Genomic DNA, 20,018 nt, shown 5'->3' on the forward strand with positions numbered 1-20,018 from the left:
CTTGCTTTTTCTGCATGGGTAACGACAGGCACACACCTGCCCTGAATACACAGAGCTTTGCCTGCAGCATCTCCAGCCCCTTATCCACTGAACACTCACAGGATTACCAGGCCTGCTATTCCCAAAGAAACAGTATACACCAGCTTGTAAGATTCAACTCAGGACTAGCACTTTGCTCCACACCACAGCACTTACATTTATTTTTGTTTTCACAATGAATATATCTATTAAATAATAAAGATTGAAATGATAGTGAGTAAGAATACTGGAAACAAATGAGTACATATAAAAAAATCACAATGTGCTTTCTAGAGACTAAACTTAACTAACAATTTACTCTCGTGCCCAAATAAGTTTCTCACCCAAAGTTCTCTCCAGTGTTTGCAGCTAAGCCTGGTTGAGACCCTTTTCATGAAACAAAATTACTGTCCTTTTACTTCCTCAGTGAAGGGTACTCAGGCAACTCCCCTGTTCCCCCAAATATACTCAAGCAAACCTTTGTACACCTCCAGATAGGATTTCCTCCCTCTTGCTGCTTTTCTCTTCCTGTTAGTTTCTTTCTGAAGTCCTCACAATCCTTCCTTGTGCATTCCATTTAGAGTGATCATAGGAGACCCTTTGTGAACAAGTCAATTCTCAAATTTATAAACATACAGATAAACGTGTTGTCTGACAGAAAACCCATTTTTCACCTTTGCTGCTGACCAGCATCTTCATACAGACATTAGGAATATATTTTGAATATATATACTCACTCCTTACATAGTATCTTTACATACATTTCACAATGCTATGAATGCACAGTGACACCGGCTTTCATTTGAGACCTAGCCCACATCCAGACTAACCCGCGGCATCGGCGGGTTAAAATCTATTGCTCGGGGATCGATATATTGGGTCTAGTCTGGACGCGATGTATCGATCCCCGAGCGCGCTTACATCGATTCCGGAACTCCATCAACCCGAACGGAGTTCCGGAATCGACACGGAGAGCCGCGGACATCGATGCCGCGCCGTCCAGACGGGTGAGTATCTCGATTTTAGAAATTCGACTTCAGCTACGTTATTCCCGTAGCTGAAGTTGCGTATCTAAAATCGATTTTAATACCTAGTCTGGACGTGGCCCTAGAGTGACATTCTTTGGTGAACTAGAAAGTACATATCAGACTCAGAGGAGTCCTGTAATCCCTCTGCACCCCCTTGCCAGTTAGCACTGAGAGGTTCTTGGCTCACATTTCCTTATTTACAGTGAATATAAGTCAATCAGTATATCCATTATGGAGAGAAGTGAGCAGGCTTTCTTGTTAGAATTACTTGTGCAATTTGTGGGAATTTCAAATGCATTAGTGTAATGTTTGCAAATGTGCTATTTTATCATTTTCCCAAAGTGGATGTGCACAGATAATAGTTGCATATGTATGTGTGTGTTTTCGTGTTACTTCAAATTTTCCTCCTTTTTTCGGATTTTGGTAACATCCTTTTCTTTTTCTTTTAGTGAAACTAACTTAAAGTTCAAAATGTCACTTGAGGTAACAGACCGATATCTCCAAGAAGAGAGTGCAATGGCAGAATTTGATGGTTTGTACAAACACTTGATTCTCGTTAAAGTTGCTCAAATGTAGCTTGAATAACATACAGTTAAATAAAATGAAGAGCTCAGACTGGGCTGTTGGTAATATGTATATGGTTCTATTTTTAAGCCAGTATGCAGTACAAGTAACTGGTTTGACTGAAAATTGTATTTTGCTCAGCAGCACAATCTGAAAGACAAGATTTTGTATCATGGACATTCTGGGGTATGTTAATGAGAGGAGAGAAAGGAGATCCTAAACTAATTTCTATTCCAATGTTTTCTGTAAAAATATAATATATATAAAAACATTGGAATGGAAATTAGTATAATATTGAGAGCCTATAGACTAGTTTCTATTCCTCTTAATATGAAAGCTAATTTTACTGTGCAAACACAAAGTGTATTTTATTTTTCAAATTTCACATTCCCTCCTGTTGGGACCGGAAATGGAACTGTATTTCTTTACTAAAGTTCTCTAGAAATCCTGTACCTTATACTTCAAAGAAGAAAAAGTTTCAAACAAATTTACAGCAAATATGGGTAAAAAGTGGTAAAAATTCTCACCGTCTGGGTAAAGTTCAGATTGCAATATTCAATCATTCATATTTTTTGTTCACTTACATTTGTAGAACACATTTTTTGTGTTCATAAACATGTCCAAATCCAAAATTTCAAGATGAGCTGAATTCCATTTTCAGATGGAAGCAGAAATACCACGTGACATGAAGTGACCAGTCATAATTTACACAATAGCAATAAAAATAACAAAGTCCACAAAACAGACAATAAACTAATGTTCATGAATTGTAGTTGTAGCCATGTCGGTCCCAAGATATTAGCGAGACAAGGTGGGTGAGGTAATATAGTCTTTGGACCAACTTGTGTTGGTGAGAGAGAATCATAGAATCATGGAATGTCAGGGTTGGAAGGGATCTCAGGAGATCATCTAATCCAATCCCCTGCTCAAAGCAGGACCAATACCCAACTAAATCACCCCAGCCAGGGCTTTGTCAAGCCTGACCTTAAAATCTTCTAAGGAAGGAGATTCCACCACCCATTCCAGTGATTAACCTAGGTAACCCATTCCGGTGATTAACCACCCGCCTAATGAAAGTTTTTCCTACTATCCAACCTAAACCTCCCTCACTGCAACTTGCGACCATTGCTCCTAGTTCTGTCATCTGCTGCCACTGAGAACAGTCTAGATCCATCCTCTTTGGAACCCCCTTTCAGGTAGTTGAAAGCAGCTCTCAAATCTCCCCTCATTCTTCTCTTCTGTGGCCTAAATAATCCCAGTATCCTCAGCCTCTCCTCATAAGTCATGTGCTCCAGCCTCCTAATCATTTTTGTTGCCCTCCACTGGACTCTTTCCAATTTTTCCACATCCTTCTTGTAGTATGGGGCCCAAAATTGGACACAGTACTCCAGATGAGGCCTCACCAATGCCTAATAGAGGGAAATGATTACCTCCCTCAATCTGCTGGCAGTGCTCCTACTTGTACAGCCTAAAATGCCGTTAGCCTTCTTGGCAATAAGGACACACTGTTGACTCCTATCCAGCTTCTCATCCACTGTAACCCCTAGGTCCTTTTCTGCAGAACTGCTACCTAGCCATTCGGTCCCTAGTCTGTAACAGTGCATGGGATTCTTCCATCCTAAGTGCAGGACTCTGTACTTGTCCTTGTTGAACCTCATCAGATTTCTTTTGGCCTAATCCTCTAATTTGTCTAGGTCCCTCTGTATCCTATCCCTACCCGCCAGTATATCTACCACTCATCCCAGTTTAGTATCATCTGCAAACTTGCTGAGGGTGCAATCCATGCCATCTTCCAGATCATTAACGAAGATATTGAACAAAATCAGCCCCAGGACCGACCCTTGGGGCACTCCACTTGATACTAGCTGCGAACTAGGCATGGAGCCATTGATCACTACCCGTTGAGCCCGATGATCTAGCCAGTTTTCTATCCACCTTATAGTCCATTCATCCACCCCATACTACTTTAACTTGTCGGCAAGAATACTATGGGAGACGGTATCAAAAGCTTTGCTAAAGTCAAGGAATAACACGTCCACTGCTTTCCCCTCATCCACAGAGCCAGTTATCTCATCATAGAAGGCTATTTGGTTAGTCAGGCATGATTTGCCCTTGGTGAATCCATGCTGACTGTTCCTGCTCGCTTTCCTCTCCTCTACATACTTCAGAATTGATTCCTTGAGGACCTGCTCCATGATTTTTCCAAGGACTGAGGTGAGGCTGACATTAGCCTTTTTTCAGTGATTCGGGACCTCCCCCGGTCGCCATGAGTTTTAAAAGACAATGGCCAATGGCTCTGCAATCACATCTGCCAACTCTTTTAGCACCCTCGGATGCAGTGCATCTGGCCTCTTGGACTTGTGCTTGTCCAGCTTTTCTAAATAGTCTAAATAGAACCACTTCTTTCTCCACAGAGGGCTGGTCACCTCCTTCTCATGTTGTGCTGCCCAGTGTAGTAATCTGGGAGCTGACCTTACAAGCCACACAGAGCTCTTCTTCAGGCCTGGGGAAAGTATTCCCACTGTCGCAGCAAATGCAATGTGGAACAGTTTGTTTACCATAAGTAGTTATCACATATTGCAAGGGACCATTCAAAGCAGTGTGGTCCATTAACATCTCTGCAGACATAGGACAAAAAGAGATCCACCCCAAACACATCGCCAAACTCATCCATTTCATCCTCACCCATAACAATTTTACATTCAACAACAAACACTTTGCCCAAACCATGGGAACAGCAATGGTTACGAAGATAGCTCCCCAATATGTGGACCTCTTCGTGGGCCAACTTGCAGTATATGCTCATTACTGATGCTAAACAATCTGTTCCACATTGCATTTTGCTGTGACACTGGGAGTACCTTTCCCAGACCTGAAGAAGAGCTCTGTGTGGCTCAAAAGCTTGGTCTGGTCTACACTACAGACTTAATCTGTATAACTACGTCACTCACATGTAAAAAATTCACACCCCATAGCAATGCAGTTATACTGACCTAACCCCCCAGTGTAGACAGTGCTATGTCAGCAAGAGAGCTTCTCCTGTCAACATAACTACAGTCTCTCAGGGAGGTGAATTCATTGTGCTGACAGGGGAGCCCTCTCCTGTTGGTTTAGAGCATCTTCATTACAGTGCTACAGTGGCACTTGTGTTGATGCAGTGTTTTTAACTGGTGACCTGCCCCTTGTTTCTCTCATCAATAGAAGTTGATCCTATCAGAGTTATTACCTCACCTGCCTTGTCTCTGTAATAAGCTACAATGTCCAAGTAAAAGCTTTAGGCCGAAAGGTTACCAAAGAAAACCTTAGTAGATATCAACATTGTTCATGTAGCTTGCAAACAAGGGGGAAAGGCCAAAAGATTCAAATTTGGAAGAATATCTTTACTACATGCAAGTTATCAGCATGACAATGTATTTTTCTTTTTGGGTCATTGCCACTTAAGTCTCAAAAGCAAAATAGCATCAAATACTGAGTAATAGCCTCAGTCTGGAGTGTACGCAATCCAGTAAGAGAGAAACCTACATTCCTCTCCCATGTTGACCACCTTCACTGTTCAGGAAATACTCAAGTAAAGATATTGGCTTAAAGTCTTCTTAACTGAGGGCTGAATACAACATGTCATTGTGCAAGAATATAGTTCTGCTGTATAATGTGTATTTGCAGTCTGTGGATGAACTTAAAGTAAAATGCCAATGGATTCACCATATTCAACATTTTTTGGCAATATAGCATTGAATATCTGCACTCAGATTTTCAAACAAATGTTTTATTCAGAACTTTTGCTTTTAAATGTTTTTTTTTTTTTTTGTAACAGAATCCAGTGCTATTCCTGTAAAAGGACTAAAGTAAAATCCTTTATGGTATTTCATAAAGTCATTGGTATTGATCATTACATTTTTAAAATTTTAATATTTTTATTAGGTTTAATTGAATGCGAAGAACCCAATAATCGACTAGATAAGTTTACAGGAACATTATTCTGGAGAAGCAGGACATATCCACTGGATGCTGATAAAATTTTGTTGCGTGGCTGTAAAATCAGGAATACAGACTTCTGCCATGGAGTGGTCATATTTGCAGGTATTTATATGACTCATAGACTTTAAGGTCAGAAGGGACCATTATGATCATCTAGTCTGACTTGCACAATGCAGGCCACAGAATCTCACCCACCCACTCCTGTAACAAACCCCTAACCTATGTCTGAGTTATTGAAGTCCTCAAATCGTGGTTTAAAGACCTCAAGATGCAGAGAATCCTCCAGCAAGTGACCCGTGCCCCATGCTGCAGAGGAAGCTGAAAAACCTCCAGGGCCTCTGCCAATCTTCCCTGGAGGAAAATTCCTTCCCAATCCTAAACATGGCCATCAGTTAAACCCTGAGCATATGGGCAAGACTCACCAACCAGCACCCAGGAAAGAATTCTCTGTAGTAACTCAGATCCCACCCCATCTAACATCCCATCACAGACCATTGGGCATATTTACCTGCTAATAATCAAAAATCAATTACTTGCCAAAATTAGACTATCCCATCATACCATCCCCTCCGTAAACTTATCAAGCTTAGTCTTGAAGCCAGATATGTCTTTTGCCCCCACTACTCCCTGTGGAAGGCTGTTCCAAAACTTCACTCCTCTAATGGTTATAAACAGAAGTATATGAAATAAGTACAGCAAGGTAACTAGGTAAAAGCTGTGCCCCATAATTGTCCAGCATAGGCACTTCTATTAACTTCAATTGAAGCTCCTGTGTGAAGGATAGAGCCCTGAACATCCCATCTTTTAAAAGGTGTAGAATCTTCAATTCTAGATGTTTTCTGTATCAGCGTCCTGACTTGACAGCACTCAGCACACTACAGGATCAGACCCTGTGTCTGCAAACTTACAAGATCTAGTACATTTTTTTATAAAATGATGTTCACACTTGATGTCTGTCTTTTTATTTCTATTAATTTTGTTTTTGATTGGGCTTTTTTTAAGGAGGAGACACAAAAATAATGAAAAACAGTGGAAAGACCAGATTTAAAAGGACTAAAATTGACTCTCTCATGAACTACATGGTTTACACGGTAACAGACTTCGGTTTTTTTTTACTCTGTTACATTTTTGGAGTTCCTACTGTATAGGTGTGAATGTTGTCCTGCTGTGCCTAGTTTCAATAATCATTATTCATAGTGCGACATATCAAATATATTCAGGCCCAAATTTAGGCACTAACCGTGCAAGTCCACAGGGGTGGATCCCACTTTGTGGTTAGACACTCAATGAAGTCAGTGGGCTTTGCGTCAGTGATGGGGTCTGCCTGTCTAGAACAGCAAGTAAGGTTGAGGCCTTATTATAAAGTAAAACAATTACAAAGTGAGTAAACAAACTGTCACTTAATTTATTTTAACAAATGCTCATTTTTTATTTTAAAATTAATTCAAACATTTCACCTCCAATGTTATAAACTTTGGCTAAGTTAGACTTGAACTGAAACAAAAAAAAATTGGTCCCCAGGCACTCCGATGTTGCTCGTTTCATTTCCAAACTGAATTAAAGTGCAACAATCAAGCTATCTGCACACAGTAAAATGTGAAAATTAGACCTTAAAAACTTTTTCAGTTCCAACACAAGTCAATTTGAGGAATAGTCTGTCATATGTTAGTAGCACAGGTAAGGGCGTAGTGTCTTTGTAATTATTAATATCTTGGCAAATGTCCTCTTTTAAAACAGAACTTTCAAGGGAAAGGTTGCCCTAGTAGATTTGTTTTTTCCTTTTATTGAATAACTACTAAGAAAACGTCTCATGAGAATCTCCATAGAGGTCAAGCCTAGCAAACAAGGCCATTGACTTACAAAGAACACTCTTGGCGCTTTGTTCTAGATCTTTATTGTATTGATCCTCCTGTCAGCTGGCCTTGCTATTGGACACACTTATTGGGAGCAGCAGATTGGCAATACTTCTTGGTACCTCTATGATGGTGAAGACTACAGCCCTCCGTACCGTGGCTTCCTTAATTTTTGGGGCTACATCATTGTTCTTAACACCATGGTTCCCATTTCTCTCTATGTGAGGTAACTACATCTCTTTGTTTTTAAAGTTGAAAATATGTTGAGTATGGAGTAAAATTAACTGTGTTTCCATTTGATGAAGTTTCCTCCAATCCCCCTGTTCCCAAAAAGATGTTCTTTTCCTCTTATTGATATTTTCAAAGGACGGTGAGCCATACTGTGTGTCACTTGGCCTCTTTAATAAATTTAATACTGTGTGGTGGTACATTTCAAACATGAACAAATTGCTTCTCCAATATTCAAACAATGTACAGTGATAGGTCAGATCCTGAAAGAATTTACTTCTGTGTGTAGCTAGTTCTGTACAGTCCTATTGAGAAACTGTATGGAAGAAGCTGCTTCCTGTGTTGAATTTTTTCCTATGTTCTACGTTCAACTTTTTTAAGACAGAGAACTGGCTCACATTTCATGTTTTACTGAAAAGTACTTTGAGTTTTGGCTGTCAATCTAGTATTCAGTTAGCCCCCAGAATGATGTCTACTTTGTATTTACATTTTACTACTGAATATAGTTTTCGCTCCAGTGGTGGTAATATGGGATCACCTTTGACATGCTCCATTTGAGGTCTCTTCTCTGACTTGTACTGGACTGTTTAAACTGAGCTGTGCACTTTGAATCAATTGTTTTGAGTAGCTTGTATCCTGGGTGAGTTTTTGGAAATAAACTAGCTCCTTTGTATAATTTCTAAATATTAACACATCCAATAACATGGATTTATTTGCTCTACTAGTGTCCTTGAAAATTCATTCAGAACTTGATAGATCTATATAATGTTTTTGCATTTTAATGTATAGCAACCTGTTAATGGTATGATCTTGCTGTTGTGTTTTATTCAATTAGTGTTGAAGTGATTCGTTTAGGCCAAAGCTATTTTATAAACTGGGATCTGCAAATGTATTACCCGGAGAAGGATACACCTGCTAAGGCCCGAACCACCACTCTGAATGAACAGCTTGGACAAATCCACTACATCTTCTCAGATAAGACAGGAACGCTTACGCAGAACATCATGGCATTCAAAAAATGCTGCATAAATGGACAAACATACGGTAAGTACATAAGAACACAAGAACAACCCTACTGGGTCAGAACAAATGTCCATCTAGCCCAGTATCCTGTCTTCCGACAGTGGCCAATGCCAGGTGCCCCAGAGGGAATGAACAGAACAGGTAATCATCACGTGATCCATCCTCTGTTGCCTATTCCCAGCTTCTGGCAAACAGGCTAGGGATACCATCCCTGCAAGTCTCGGTCATTGCTAACTATTACACCTCTCTACTGGCAATTGTTTTTCAATCTTAACTGTCGCATTCCCATTATATTAAGTACTTATTTGTTAATGCACTTCAATGACACACGTTTGTTCCGCTGTGAGAATTCTGACATTCTCAACCCCCAAAATATAAAGAGTATGGTACCTTTTTGCTTCTGCAAGAACAGAGATCCTGCTGGTTCTGAGGGATGAACATGAGATTGCCTCTTCCAAAACATTTTCTCCCTTGTTCCACTCTCCACACTCCCAGCTTGTGTGTAGTAGACAGAGGGGCAGGGATGGGGGGAGATGGCTATAGGAATTGGGCACTTTGCACACTAACCCCACAGAACACTTTGTGGCTATGTTAATGATGATCCAATCAGCATTAACTCACCCACCCTGGACTCTAGAAGTCTCCATTTCGGAGGAGCTAATTGGTGGGTAGTGGGTTGAGCAGTACAATTACTGAAGGAGCTTTACAGAGGGAGCAGAAAAAGGGACCATGTGCCATTATGCTTGTTCCCAGTCTCAATGAGTGTGGTCTGTGCCTGTCTAGTTAAGCTGGTTGGAACACTTTGGGCTAACAGCATATTTTGACAAAATGTTACTTTTGTCAAAGCTGAAATATTTCATGGCAATGTATCTTTTTTGATTTAAGTTTTTTGTCAAGAAGGGAGAAGGAGAGAGAGACTCTTTAACCTGGTGGCTATGGCAATGGCCTGGGATGATGGAGACCCACATTCAAGATCCTACTCTGCCTGGTTCAGAGTGATCTGGGATGAAAACTGCCTGATTCGGTTCCTGTGAGGGACAAAAATATTTAAAACTTCAAAAGTTGTCATGAAATGCAACTGTCATCCTCTGGCCAGCTCTGGTCCATGGGATCTGCTGGTTTTACTTCTTGATTCACCTGCAGGGTTCAGTTGTGCCAGTTTTGGTTAAATTTTACTGAGTAAATTATTGCTGCTAAAGTTATTCAAAATTGGGGCTGGGGGTTGCTGTTATTCTCTAGCCATTTTTTAAAGAGCCATAGCATAAAAAAAAATTATAGCTGGTATTTAAGTCAATGCTGAGTAGAAATGATTGGAGATTTTGCCAAAGCAAAATTCTGTCTGTCAGAAAATGCTGATTTGTCAAAAGCAATATGTTTCACTGAAATATGTTGCCTTTCACAAATTCATTTTAGAACCAAATTTTGTGGAAAAGATGTTTCAGTAAAGTCAAAAGTTCCAGTTTTGACCTTTTTGTAACAGCATGTTTGATCTTTCATTTTGAAACTACTTTTGGTTTAATTTATTATATATTCTAAAATGAAAAGTTAAAATTTGAACAAAATGTTTTAATCAACCCAAAACTAATTTTGTTTGTTTTGTTTCTGGTGTTGTTTTTGTTTTGTTTTAGTTCACAAGTAATTTCCTTTTAAAAAAAAATATGTAACAAAAAATCAGGTTTCCACAAGCTCTAATGCTGGCTGTGTTTTTGAAGCTGTACTCCCATTTAAAGTTAATTGGAGTTTTACCATTGACTTCAGTGGAAACAGACTTAAGCCAACACAGAGCACTTTTGAAAATTCCACCCCACATACTATGAAATGATGGATGCCAATATAAAAATCTCGATGCACTGAATTCCCTTTAGTGTGTGTATTCTCTCTACTTTGAGCAATACACATTGAAATGGTCAGATCCGAAATCTTAAAGGTGAGTAACAATATTGTTTCCATTACAGGAGAATCTAGGGATGGGTCTGGACAACATCAAAACCATGAAGAGGTAAGTCAGTTGACTTGTTTCACTAGGAATATGTTAGACGTTGGGGTTTTGAGATAGGAGTGTTGAGGTTTAGGATTTTATTTTTCTTCTAATTTAGGGGATTTTTGCCCCACAAGTAATGTGAGAGGATTTTATCTAGGCATGAAGTAATTGCACTCACCTCAAATTCTGTTCATTTTTTCCTAATCCAGCAAGTTGATTTTAGCTGGAACATGTATGCAGATGGGAAACTCGCATTTTGTGATCATTATCTGATAGAACAAATTAGATGTGGAAAGGAGACTGAAGTTCGACAATTCTTTTTTCTGCTTGCAATTTGTCACACGGTAATGGTGGATGCTTCTGATGGTGAGTATTCTGCTTGTGTAAAATGGACACATAGTAGCTTCAACTTTAACATCATTCACACAAGTGAGATGGAACACCAAGCTGTTGTATAAATTCTAGGCATGTACTTGCGCTAAAGATGCCCATCTCTACATGTGCCAGGAAGTCTCAAATTTTACTTGTGAATTGTCACAATTTTGACATAAATATGTATTAAACACCTGCTTCAATCAACATTTTCTGAATCTAAGTTTTAGAAATACAAAATACAGAGGACTTAGTGTTTTTGCAGGATTACACTTCACTGTATGAAAACCTGTATTTGGTGTACAGAGTTTCAAAAGCATTAACACCAAATAAAGAGTAAAATAAACTCATAGGTATAAGCACAGATTTTACATACACGTGTAATTTCACACACTTGAAGTTAATCTTCAGTGGGATAACTCATGTATAAACAGTTCAGTATTTGTTTAGGTGCTGGCGTGACTGGGGCTATAGACACTTTTCCCCTTCAGTAAATGTGCTTTTTCCCCTCATAGTGGTTCTAATATATGCACAAATATATACAGTGCCGTAGAGGACTAAGTTGAATAAAGAGGAATGTTGAACTTTGCAATCTGAAGAATGAATAAAGGTTAAGGGTGCAGATAAGTGGCTGTGGGGAGAAGTGGTGAACTGTGGAAGCAAGGATAAAAGTCTAAGTCTAAGCATACTCTGTATGCAAAAGGAGGGGACAAAGTGCTGAATTTTCCAGCCACTCTGTTGTCCTGGTCTTACATTATCTTAATCTAGTTATTGAATTAAAGAAGGATGTGGATAAATTGGAGAGGGTTCAGAGAAGAGCCAGGAGAATGGTTAAAAGGTTAGCAAACATACTTGTAGAGAAAGAGCTGCTTGAATCTCTCTATCTATTTAGCATAACAAAGAGAAAGATTAAAGGGTAACTTTATTACAGTCTATAAATACTTGTGTGGAGACATGAGGAACAAATATTTGATGATGATTTTTTTTCAGTCTAGCAAATAAATGTTTTTAACATGATCCAATGACTTGGAAGCTGAAGCTGTATACGTTCAGACTGGTAGTAAGATGTCCATTTTTAAATGAGAGCAATTTACCAGCAATCCATGGTAGATTTCTCCATCACTGGCAATTTTAAAATCAAGACTGAATGTTTTTCTAAAAGATTTGCACTAGGAATTATTTTGGGGATGTTCTGTGGCCTGTGTTATACAGGAGGTCAGACTAGATGATCACAGTGGTCCCTTCTGGCCTTGGAATCTGTGACTTTATTCACTGTAACTTTGTGCCTGCTTTTCTTGGTCTTCTCTAATTAGTTATTTTTTTCCAATGGTTAATGTGGCCACAGCTTTCTCTTTTGAGGCTGTTTGTCTTCCAAAATGCTGCAATGAAATAAATGAGAAATTGTGATCCTACAAATAAAAATCACTTGTATGTAACCAAGTTCTGTTATCTCCATTTTACTGATGAAGAAGCTGAGGAAGAGCGGTTCAATGACTTGCCTATTTGAAAGGAGTCCAGGACAGCGATTAAATGAGCTCCCAGATTCTGTCTTTGGCATGATCTAGCAAGTCACTCTTTTTTTTTTTTTTTTTTTTTAATTAAATCCACAGTAAAAATGGATCCTGAGTTATACAGAGAAATCAAAAGTGTAGAATATTAAACACCCCATATGGCCCTTGATTGCTACAAAGCATAGGGTGTTAAAGTCCCAACTGTCTATAAATGCAGTACACTGGACAAGGGCATCAGTTACTAAAATATACTATGGCTTTCTTCCCTTTTCACTCTATTAATACTATAGGTCAGCTCAACTATCAAGCGGCTTCCCCAGATGAAGGAGCCTTGGTAACAGCAGCCAGAAACTTTGGATTTGCTTTTCTTTCACGAACTCAGAATACCATTACTATAAGTGAGATGGGGATTGAAAAAACTTATGATGTTCTTGCTATCTTGGACTTCAACAGTGATAGAAAACGAATGTCTGTTATTGGTAAGCTGATCTCAAAAAAGCTTTATTTTTAGAGATCTCTAAAGAAAAACCTCTCTAAAACAGTAGAATGGAGGTTCTTACACTGTGCTGTTATGGTTGTATTTGGCAAAATGGCTGGTTATGTGGTGGTGGCTGCTCTGTATTCCCAGCTGCTAAATTGCTTTAAATCAGGGGTCCCCAACTCAGTGCCTGCAGGTGCCATGGTCCCCGCAGGGGGATCTAAATGCGCCTGCGTCTTTCGGCGGCATTTCGGCAGTGATGCCTCTCGATGACGCCGCTTGCCGAAAAGGTTGAGGACCACTGCTTTAAATGAAACTGAAATACACAGAAGGCTTTTCTAAACTTATTCTTACATGTTAAATTATTTTTGTAGTGCTGTCAAGGCTATAATTCCTTTATCAGTGTGGTCCACACAATTCTGAATGGCAGTGGAGGAGGTCTGTGAATGAATGCTATTGAGCCGCATCAAAGAGCTTATACCAGTATAAGAGAGAATTACTAAATCAAGTTTCTAACTAGGCATACCAGTCTCGAATGTCTCTTCCTGTTTAAATAAGTTGTTTGTGGTTTCCCTGTTATTTAACCTTCAGTTCTCTGATAGAATATTTCAGATTTTCTAATTTAAAAAAGAAGAGATCTTCCTGTTACCAGAAAACTGATGACATAATAGCGAGATGCGGAAGTCAGATCAGAAATTTATCCTTTATTACGTCTACCCTTCGCTTTTTTGTTTTTGTTTTTGTTTTTTCCCCTTCTCTGATTTAGTAAGAGAACCAGATGGAAACATTAAACTTTACTGTAAAGGAGCTGATACAGTAATTTATGAACGTTTGCATCCAGTGAATCCTCAGAGACAGGTTACACAGGACACACTAGATGTAAGTTTTGCTTTTTTTAATTGAAATTTTTAACATGGGTAAAACTAAGTTATTTAAACCTACCTACAACTGCATTGAGCTGACTTATTTCTACTTTGCTAAATAATTATGAAAAATACAGCTCCATAGTACTGTTAGAAGGAAGTTTTCAAAAAAGCTGAATAGCATCCAAAACAACTTATTTTGCTGCTACTAGATGTTCTGTTGTTCGAAATCAGAACATGATTTTTCCCTTTTTTTCTTTTTAATGGAATTGTATTTTAAATGTTTGCATTGTACATATTGAAATTAGTTTTTCATTATTTGAGAAATTTGCATGTCACTTCAGAATTTCCTACTCCATTCTATTTTTTACTTGTACTTTGCAGCATGTTTTCTAGACTTACCTAGATTGACTGACTGATAAATTGCACTATTACTGCATTGATTGTTTTACATTTTTTCCAAATGATTGTTCAATCTTCTATTTAACATCAGAAGTGAAGGATTAGAATTCTTTCAGGCTGCAACTCATTTTTGGATATTCTGCAGTATCCAACTTTCAGCATACAGTCTGAGTACAGGAGCAGCCAGTGGCTGAGTTTTTTCGGATTGACTAGTCATGGCATGTCTTCTCAACTTCAGTTTTAAACCAATATTGAAATCTATGCAGCTTATTTCTCTTTTTTTTTCCCATAGATTTTTGCAAATGAGACCTTGAGGACGTTATGCCTCTGCTACAAGGACATTAGTCATGGTGAATATGAAGCATGGAATAAAAAGTTCATGGAAGCTAGTGTAGCTGCAAGTAACCGTGATGAAGCCCTGGATAAAGTATATGAGGAAATAGAAAAAAACCTTATTGTAAGTTCTAATATTTTTAATTATAAATTTATTTTTATTCTTGTCCAAATAGTGACTGACCATTGTGGAAACTCAATAGCCCTTTTTGATTAGCACATTTGTGAGTACAATTTTAATTAACATTTTGAGACTGCCAAAACTAAGTTCTAGAGAGCTTCAGGGAATGAAGGAAGATGGATTTCTTTGGTTTAGCTTTCACTGGATTTTTCTTCTCCATTCCGAAAAGGCCGCTAATATCTCTTTAAGCAGTAGGACTAGCTTAGAAATTAGTGTTTAAAAAAAAGTTCAGGTTTTAAAATTTGATAGATAAACACTATCTGCTATGATGGTAACTGCATTACAAATAATTTGCAAAAGAGGAACAAATAATTTGCAAAAGCTGTTCAAAGGTTATTTCCTCTTAAAGCTCTGAAATACTTCTAGTATTAAAATTACCTCCACTGTGTGTGATACAACCAGTTAGTATGGTATGGAGTTAACTTGCCTTTATTTGAAGAATTGAGTATTGCTTAATGTGCCTGACACAGAGGGTAAGACTAGATGGACCAAACAGTCTGATCAAGATATGTCACTCGGATAATTCTAATTGAGTATATTCAAGACCACTTCATGAGAAGCAAGCGTATAAATTACAAATAGCATTTAAAAAAACAAAAACCTCTCATCACAGTCATTGTGAAGATTTTTTTTTTTAAAGAAATCCAATACCCTGGGCCAAATCAGGCTCTACTGCATTGGCAAATGTTATTGACTTTAAAAGAGATTCTCTAGGGTAACTAGAAAGCAGAAATTGGCCATTTGAAGGATACTCAAGAAAAAGTTTTTATTGTTAAAATGATGTGGTCAACTGAATTCCAGGATCACCGTACTATTAACTGCTGATCAGGGCCAGCTCCAGCATTTTTGCCACCCCAAGTGGCGGGGGCAGGGGAGGGAGGAAACCGCGATCGGTAGCACTTCGGCAGCAACGTTACCGCCGCCATTTTTTTGGTGGCAGGTTCTTCCCTCTTATGTTCTTAGTCCACACCACCTATTATGCTCTATTTAGTAATATTAATCGCCTGTTAATCACTCCTTATCTGCTACCTTTACCACCTTGTTAGTGGTATTGGATAGTGCAAGACTTCATGGTGTCACTGTCCCTCTTAAAAGCACTTCTGTTACCTTAGACTCTTGACGTTCCCTCTTTTACTGTGTCGGTTCAGTAAAACAATATTTAAACACTGTGGGGGACACGTCTTTAAAACATAAAATCAGTATCTGAAGTGGAGAATTTATTATATAGTTGTAACTATTGTAAACAAATCCTTTATGTAACTGAAGGAATACAATACACAGATGAAAATGTTTCCTGTGGTGTCCTACATAATAACTATCAATGTCATCTAGTTCTGTAATGATGGTATTTATTATTATCATAGTACCTAGGAGCCCCAGTCGTGGACCAGGACCCCCATTGTGCTAGGTGCTATTCAAACAGACCACAAAAAGATGGTTCTTAGAGTGCTTGCTCATATCAATTCCGATTAGGTGTGCGCGTACCGCGTGCACGCTCGTCGGAAGATTTTTACCCTAGCAACACTCAGTGGGTCGGCTGGGTGCCCCCTGGAGTGACGCCGCTATGGCGCTGGATATATACCCCTGGCGACCCAACGGCCCTTCAGTTCCTTCTTACCACCCGTGTCGGTTGTTGGAACAGTGGAGCGCGGCTTAGCTGATCTCCACCTCCCTAGCTACTCGCAGTTCTTTTATTAATTCTCGTGTATATAGTTGTAAATTCTATAGTTAGTTAGTTAGTTTTATTCATTCTTTGTTATAGTTAGTGTATATAGTTGACAGGGGTTCAGGGATTAGCCCCTTCCCCGCACCAGGTACCGGGCCCCATGCCCGGTTCAGCGGGCTTCAAACCATGCTCGACCTGCCATAGGCCGATGCCAACGGGAGATCCCCACGACTCTTGCCTTAAGTGCCTCGGGGAATCCCACCTCTCAGATAAGTGCCGGATCTGTAAGGCCTTTAAGCCCAGGACGAAGAAGGAGCGGGACTTTCGTCTGAAACAGCTCCTGATGGAGGCAGCTCTTACTCCTCCACCCTCGGCACCGAGCGCAGGACAGTCCATATCAAGCAGAAGCGTCTCTTCAGCACCGGATCGAGCTGTTACCGCTAAGGCCCCTCAGCACCGACCGTCGCCGGCACTGTTGTCTGCTCGGCACCATTCCCTCTCTCCGCGGGTTAAGAAGCATAAGACTCCTGCGGCTTCCATCCACCTGCACCGCAGTTGGAGCACCCGCCTAAGTCGGACCACCCAGCAGCGACATCTGCTGCAGCACTGACAGCTTCGGCACCGTCGATTCCGGTCCCACAAGGGCCGTTGAGCCCGGCTCCTGAAAGCTCTCCAGCGCACGCCGTGGTTGAGCTCACAATTCCCTCCACGCCGGAGACCTTTTCTATGGCGAGGGAGCTGATAGCCCTGACGGAGTCCGCACTGCCTCAACCCCCGGCACCGCTGGTGAGGGTCATTAAATCGATAGGTAAGCCTGCCCTGCTGAGGCCACCCTCTGTCGGCACCATCAAGAGGCACCGATCCCGGTCCCGACGCCGCTCGCAGTCCTTGCGCCGCTCTCCATATTGGTACCAGTCGCACTCGCGGCACCGCTCAGTGTCTCGTTCGCCGGCCCGCTACTCTCAGCACCAATCCAGCTCCCGGTACTGTTCCTGGCACCGCGCCTCTTGCAGTTGCTCTAGACGTCGAGCCTCCAGATCTCGGTCGACCTCCCAGCACTGTTCCGGTCGCAGGTCCCAGTCTCGTTCCCGGTACTGGTATGGCAACCAGTACAGCTCTCCAGTGCCACACAGGGAAAGGTCGTTTAGAGATCGAGACCCTTCCCAGGGGTTTTCAGCGCCTCCTTGGCCATCTCGTCACACATCTGTCTCTTCTCACACGGACAGTGCTTCCTATGCACAGGACTGTGACTCAAATGTGCCCGGCCGTGTCTTTCAGGAGACCCAGATCCAGGAACAGGGACCCCATCAGGGGTCTTTCTGGACACCTTGGGCATACCATCAAGCCCAAGGTGTGCCTCCAATGCCATCCCGCTCCACACCATCGGAACACCGGATGCCGGAGGCAACGGTCAGGCGCCCTCCTCCCACGGGTACAGAGGAGGCTCTCATTCAGCCGGCAGTGTCTCAAGTTCCACCCGAGACTGACGTTGCTCAAGAACAGGAGCCCACGCAGGAGCCTCTTGTCCCTGGCCTTTCCTCTTCCTCCTCTCCAGATGAAGCGGTGGCAGGGACATCCTCCTCTGGCCCTCCTCCAATTGACCTGCGGGCACATCAGGACCTCCTGAGGCGGGTGGCCCTGAATATGAATCTTCAGGTGGAGGAGATCCCGGAGATAGAGTACCCAGTGGTGGATATCCTGTCAGCTGACACGCCCACAAGAGTGGCCTTGCCATTTATCTGTACGATACAAGCAAACGCCAATACCATCTGTCAATCTCCAGCATCTGTTATGCCCACGGCCAGGGGAGTTGAGTGGAAGTACATGGTAACCTCTAAGGGATATGAGTACTATACGTGCACCCTGCTCCCTTGTTGTGCAATCAGTCAATGAAAGGGAACGCCATGGTCAGCAAGCTCCTGCTCCAAAATCAAAGGAGGCTAGGCGCATGGACTCATTGAGCTGCAGGGTATACTCTACTGGGGACCTCCAGCTCAGGGTGGCAAACCAGCAAGTCCTGCTTAGCTGGTAAAATTATAACACCTGGATGGCGGTGGAGAAATTCAAGGAGTTCATTCCCCAAGACTCTCGTCCAGAGTTTGCTGCCCTTTTGGAGGAAGGGAAGAAGGTGGCGAGAACTTCTCTCCAGGCCTCCCTGGACGCAGGATCCTGGCTTCAGGTGTCGCCATGAGACGGATATCATGGCTTCAGGTCTCAGGCCTTCCACCTGAGTTACAAATCACCATACAGGACCTGCCCTTTGACGGTCAAGGTCTAGTCTCTGAAAAGACTGACCCCAGGCTGCAGAGTCTTAAGGACAACAGGGTCATCATGCGCTCCCTTGGGATGCATACCCCGGTGACTCAGCGCAGGTCCTTCCGTCCCCAGCCTCACCGCCCTTATCCCCCACCTAGACCGAGACAGGACTTAGGCAGAGGACGCGGCTGAGGCAATCGTAGACGGCGGTCTGGACCCCAAGGAGGCAGAATCAAGGTCCCTCTAAACCACTACGGGGCCAAAGCCAAACTTTTGAAGGTGCGCCTGAGGACATAGTACCAGTTCCTTTCCAGGATCCTTTACATCCCTTTTCCAACCGCCTCTCCTTTTTCCTCCCTGCATGGTCCCAGCTAACCTCAGATCGTTGCGTCCTACGCATGGTGGAACTTGGGTACCGTCTCCAGCTTATTTCACCCCCTGCTTTCCACCCCCCATCCTCGTCCCTCTTCAGGGACCCCTCTCAGGAGCAATTCCTCTTACAAGAGGTGCGCACGCTCCTTACCATGTATCATAAACAGATAAGTAAGAGTTAATAGAACAGAAGTACTTCATATCTCTTTTGCCTGGAAAGGATTAACAAGATCAGTGAGCCTGGCTGTCACCTGACCAGAGGACCAGTCAGGGGACAGAATACTTTCAAATCTTGAGGGAGGGAAGTTTTTGTATGTGCTGTTAGTTTTTGTTGGTTCTCTCTGGGTTCGGAGAGTGACCAGACGTGCAACCAGGTTTCTCTCCGATCTCTTTGATACAGTCTCTTATATGTCCAGAATAGTGAGTACTAGGTAGATAAGTTGAGTTAGGCCTATGTTTGTTTTCTTTATTTGCAAATGTGTATTTGGCTGGAAGGAGTTCAAATTTGTATTTTGCTGAAAGGATTTTAATTTGTACTTGTATACTTAGGCTGGGAGGGTATTCCCAGTGTCTATAGCTGAAAGACCCTGTAACATATTCTATCTTAAATTTACAAAGATAATTTTTACTGTTTTTCTTTCTTTAATTAAAAGCTTTGTCTGGTCTGGTCTGGTCTGGTCTGGTCCCAGGGGACGGGGTCTGGCTCCACCAGGGAATTGGTGGGGAGGAAGGAGGAGAGAAGTTAATTTTCTCTCTGTGTTAGGATTACTTTCTCTCTCTGGTAGGGGGAGAGAGAAGGAGGGGGGAAGGTGAATTTTCCTCTCTGTGTTAGGATTCAAGGAGTCTGAATTACAGTGATCTTCCAGGGTAACCCAGGGAGGGGAAGCCTGGGAGAGGCAACGGTGAGGGAA

The 20,018-nt window shown here is 41.5% G+C and overlaps 1 protein-coding gene across 3 annotated transcripts in view; it reads left to right on the forward strand.

The window, feature by feature from the left end:
* Positions 1–20,018, forward strand: part of ATP8B1 (ATPase phospholipid transporting 8B1) — a 134,566-nt gene that overhangs the window by 86,873 nt on the left and 27,675 nt on the right. For all 3 annotated transcript variants that reach the window (XM_030567656.1, XM_030567657.1, XM_030567658.1), the window contains exons 9-18: positions 1,496–1,578; positions 5,532–5,690; positions 6,591–6,679; positions 7,477–7,667; positions 8,505–8,713; positions 10,648–10,691; positions 10,883–11,039; positions 12,847–13,035; positions 13,801–13,913; positions 14,592–14,756. In XM_030567656.1, the coding sequence (XP_030423516.1) occupies positions 1,496–1,578; positions 5,532–5,690; positions 6,591–6,679; positions 7,477–7,667; positions 8,505–8,713; positions 10,648–10,691; positions 10,883–11,039; positions 12,847–13,035; positions 13,801–13,913; positions 14,592–14,756 (1,399 nt within the window). The remainder of the gene's footprint in view (positions 1–1,495; positions 1,579–5,531; positions 5,691–6,590; positions 6,680–7,476; positions 7,668–8,504; positions 8,714–10,647; positions 10,692–10,882; positions 11,040–12,846; positions 13,036–13,800; positions 13,914–14,591; positions 14,757–20,018) is intronic.

Source organism: Gopherus evgoodei, chromosome 6 (genome assembly GCF_007399415.2).
Source record: "Gopherus evgoodei ecotype Sinaloan lineage chromosome 6, rGopEvg1_v1.p, whole genome shotgun sequence".
In the NCBI taxonomy this organism is placed as follows: Eukaryota; Metazoa; Chordata; order Testudines; family Testudinidae; genus Gopherus; species Gopherus evgoodei.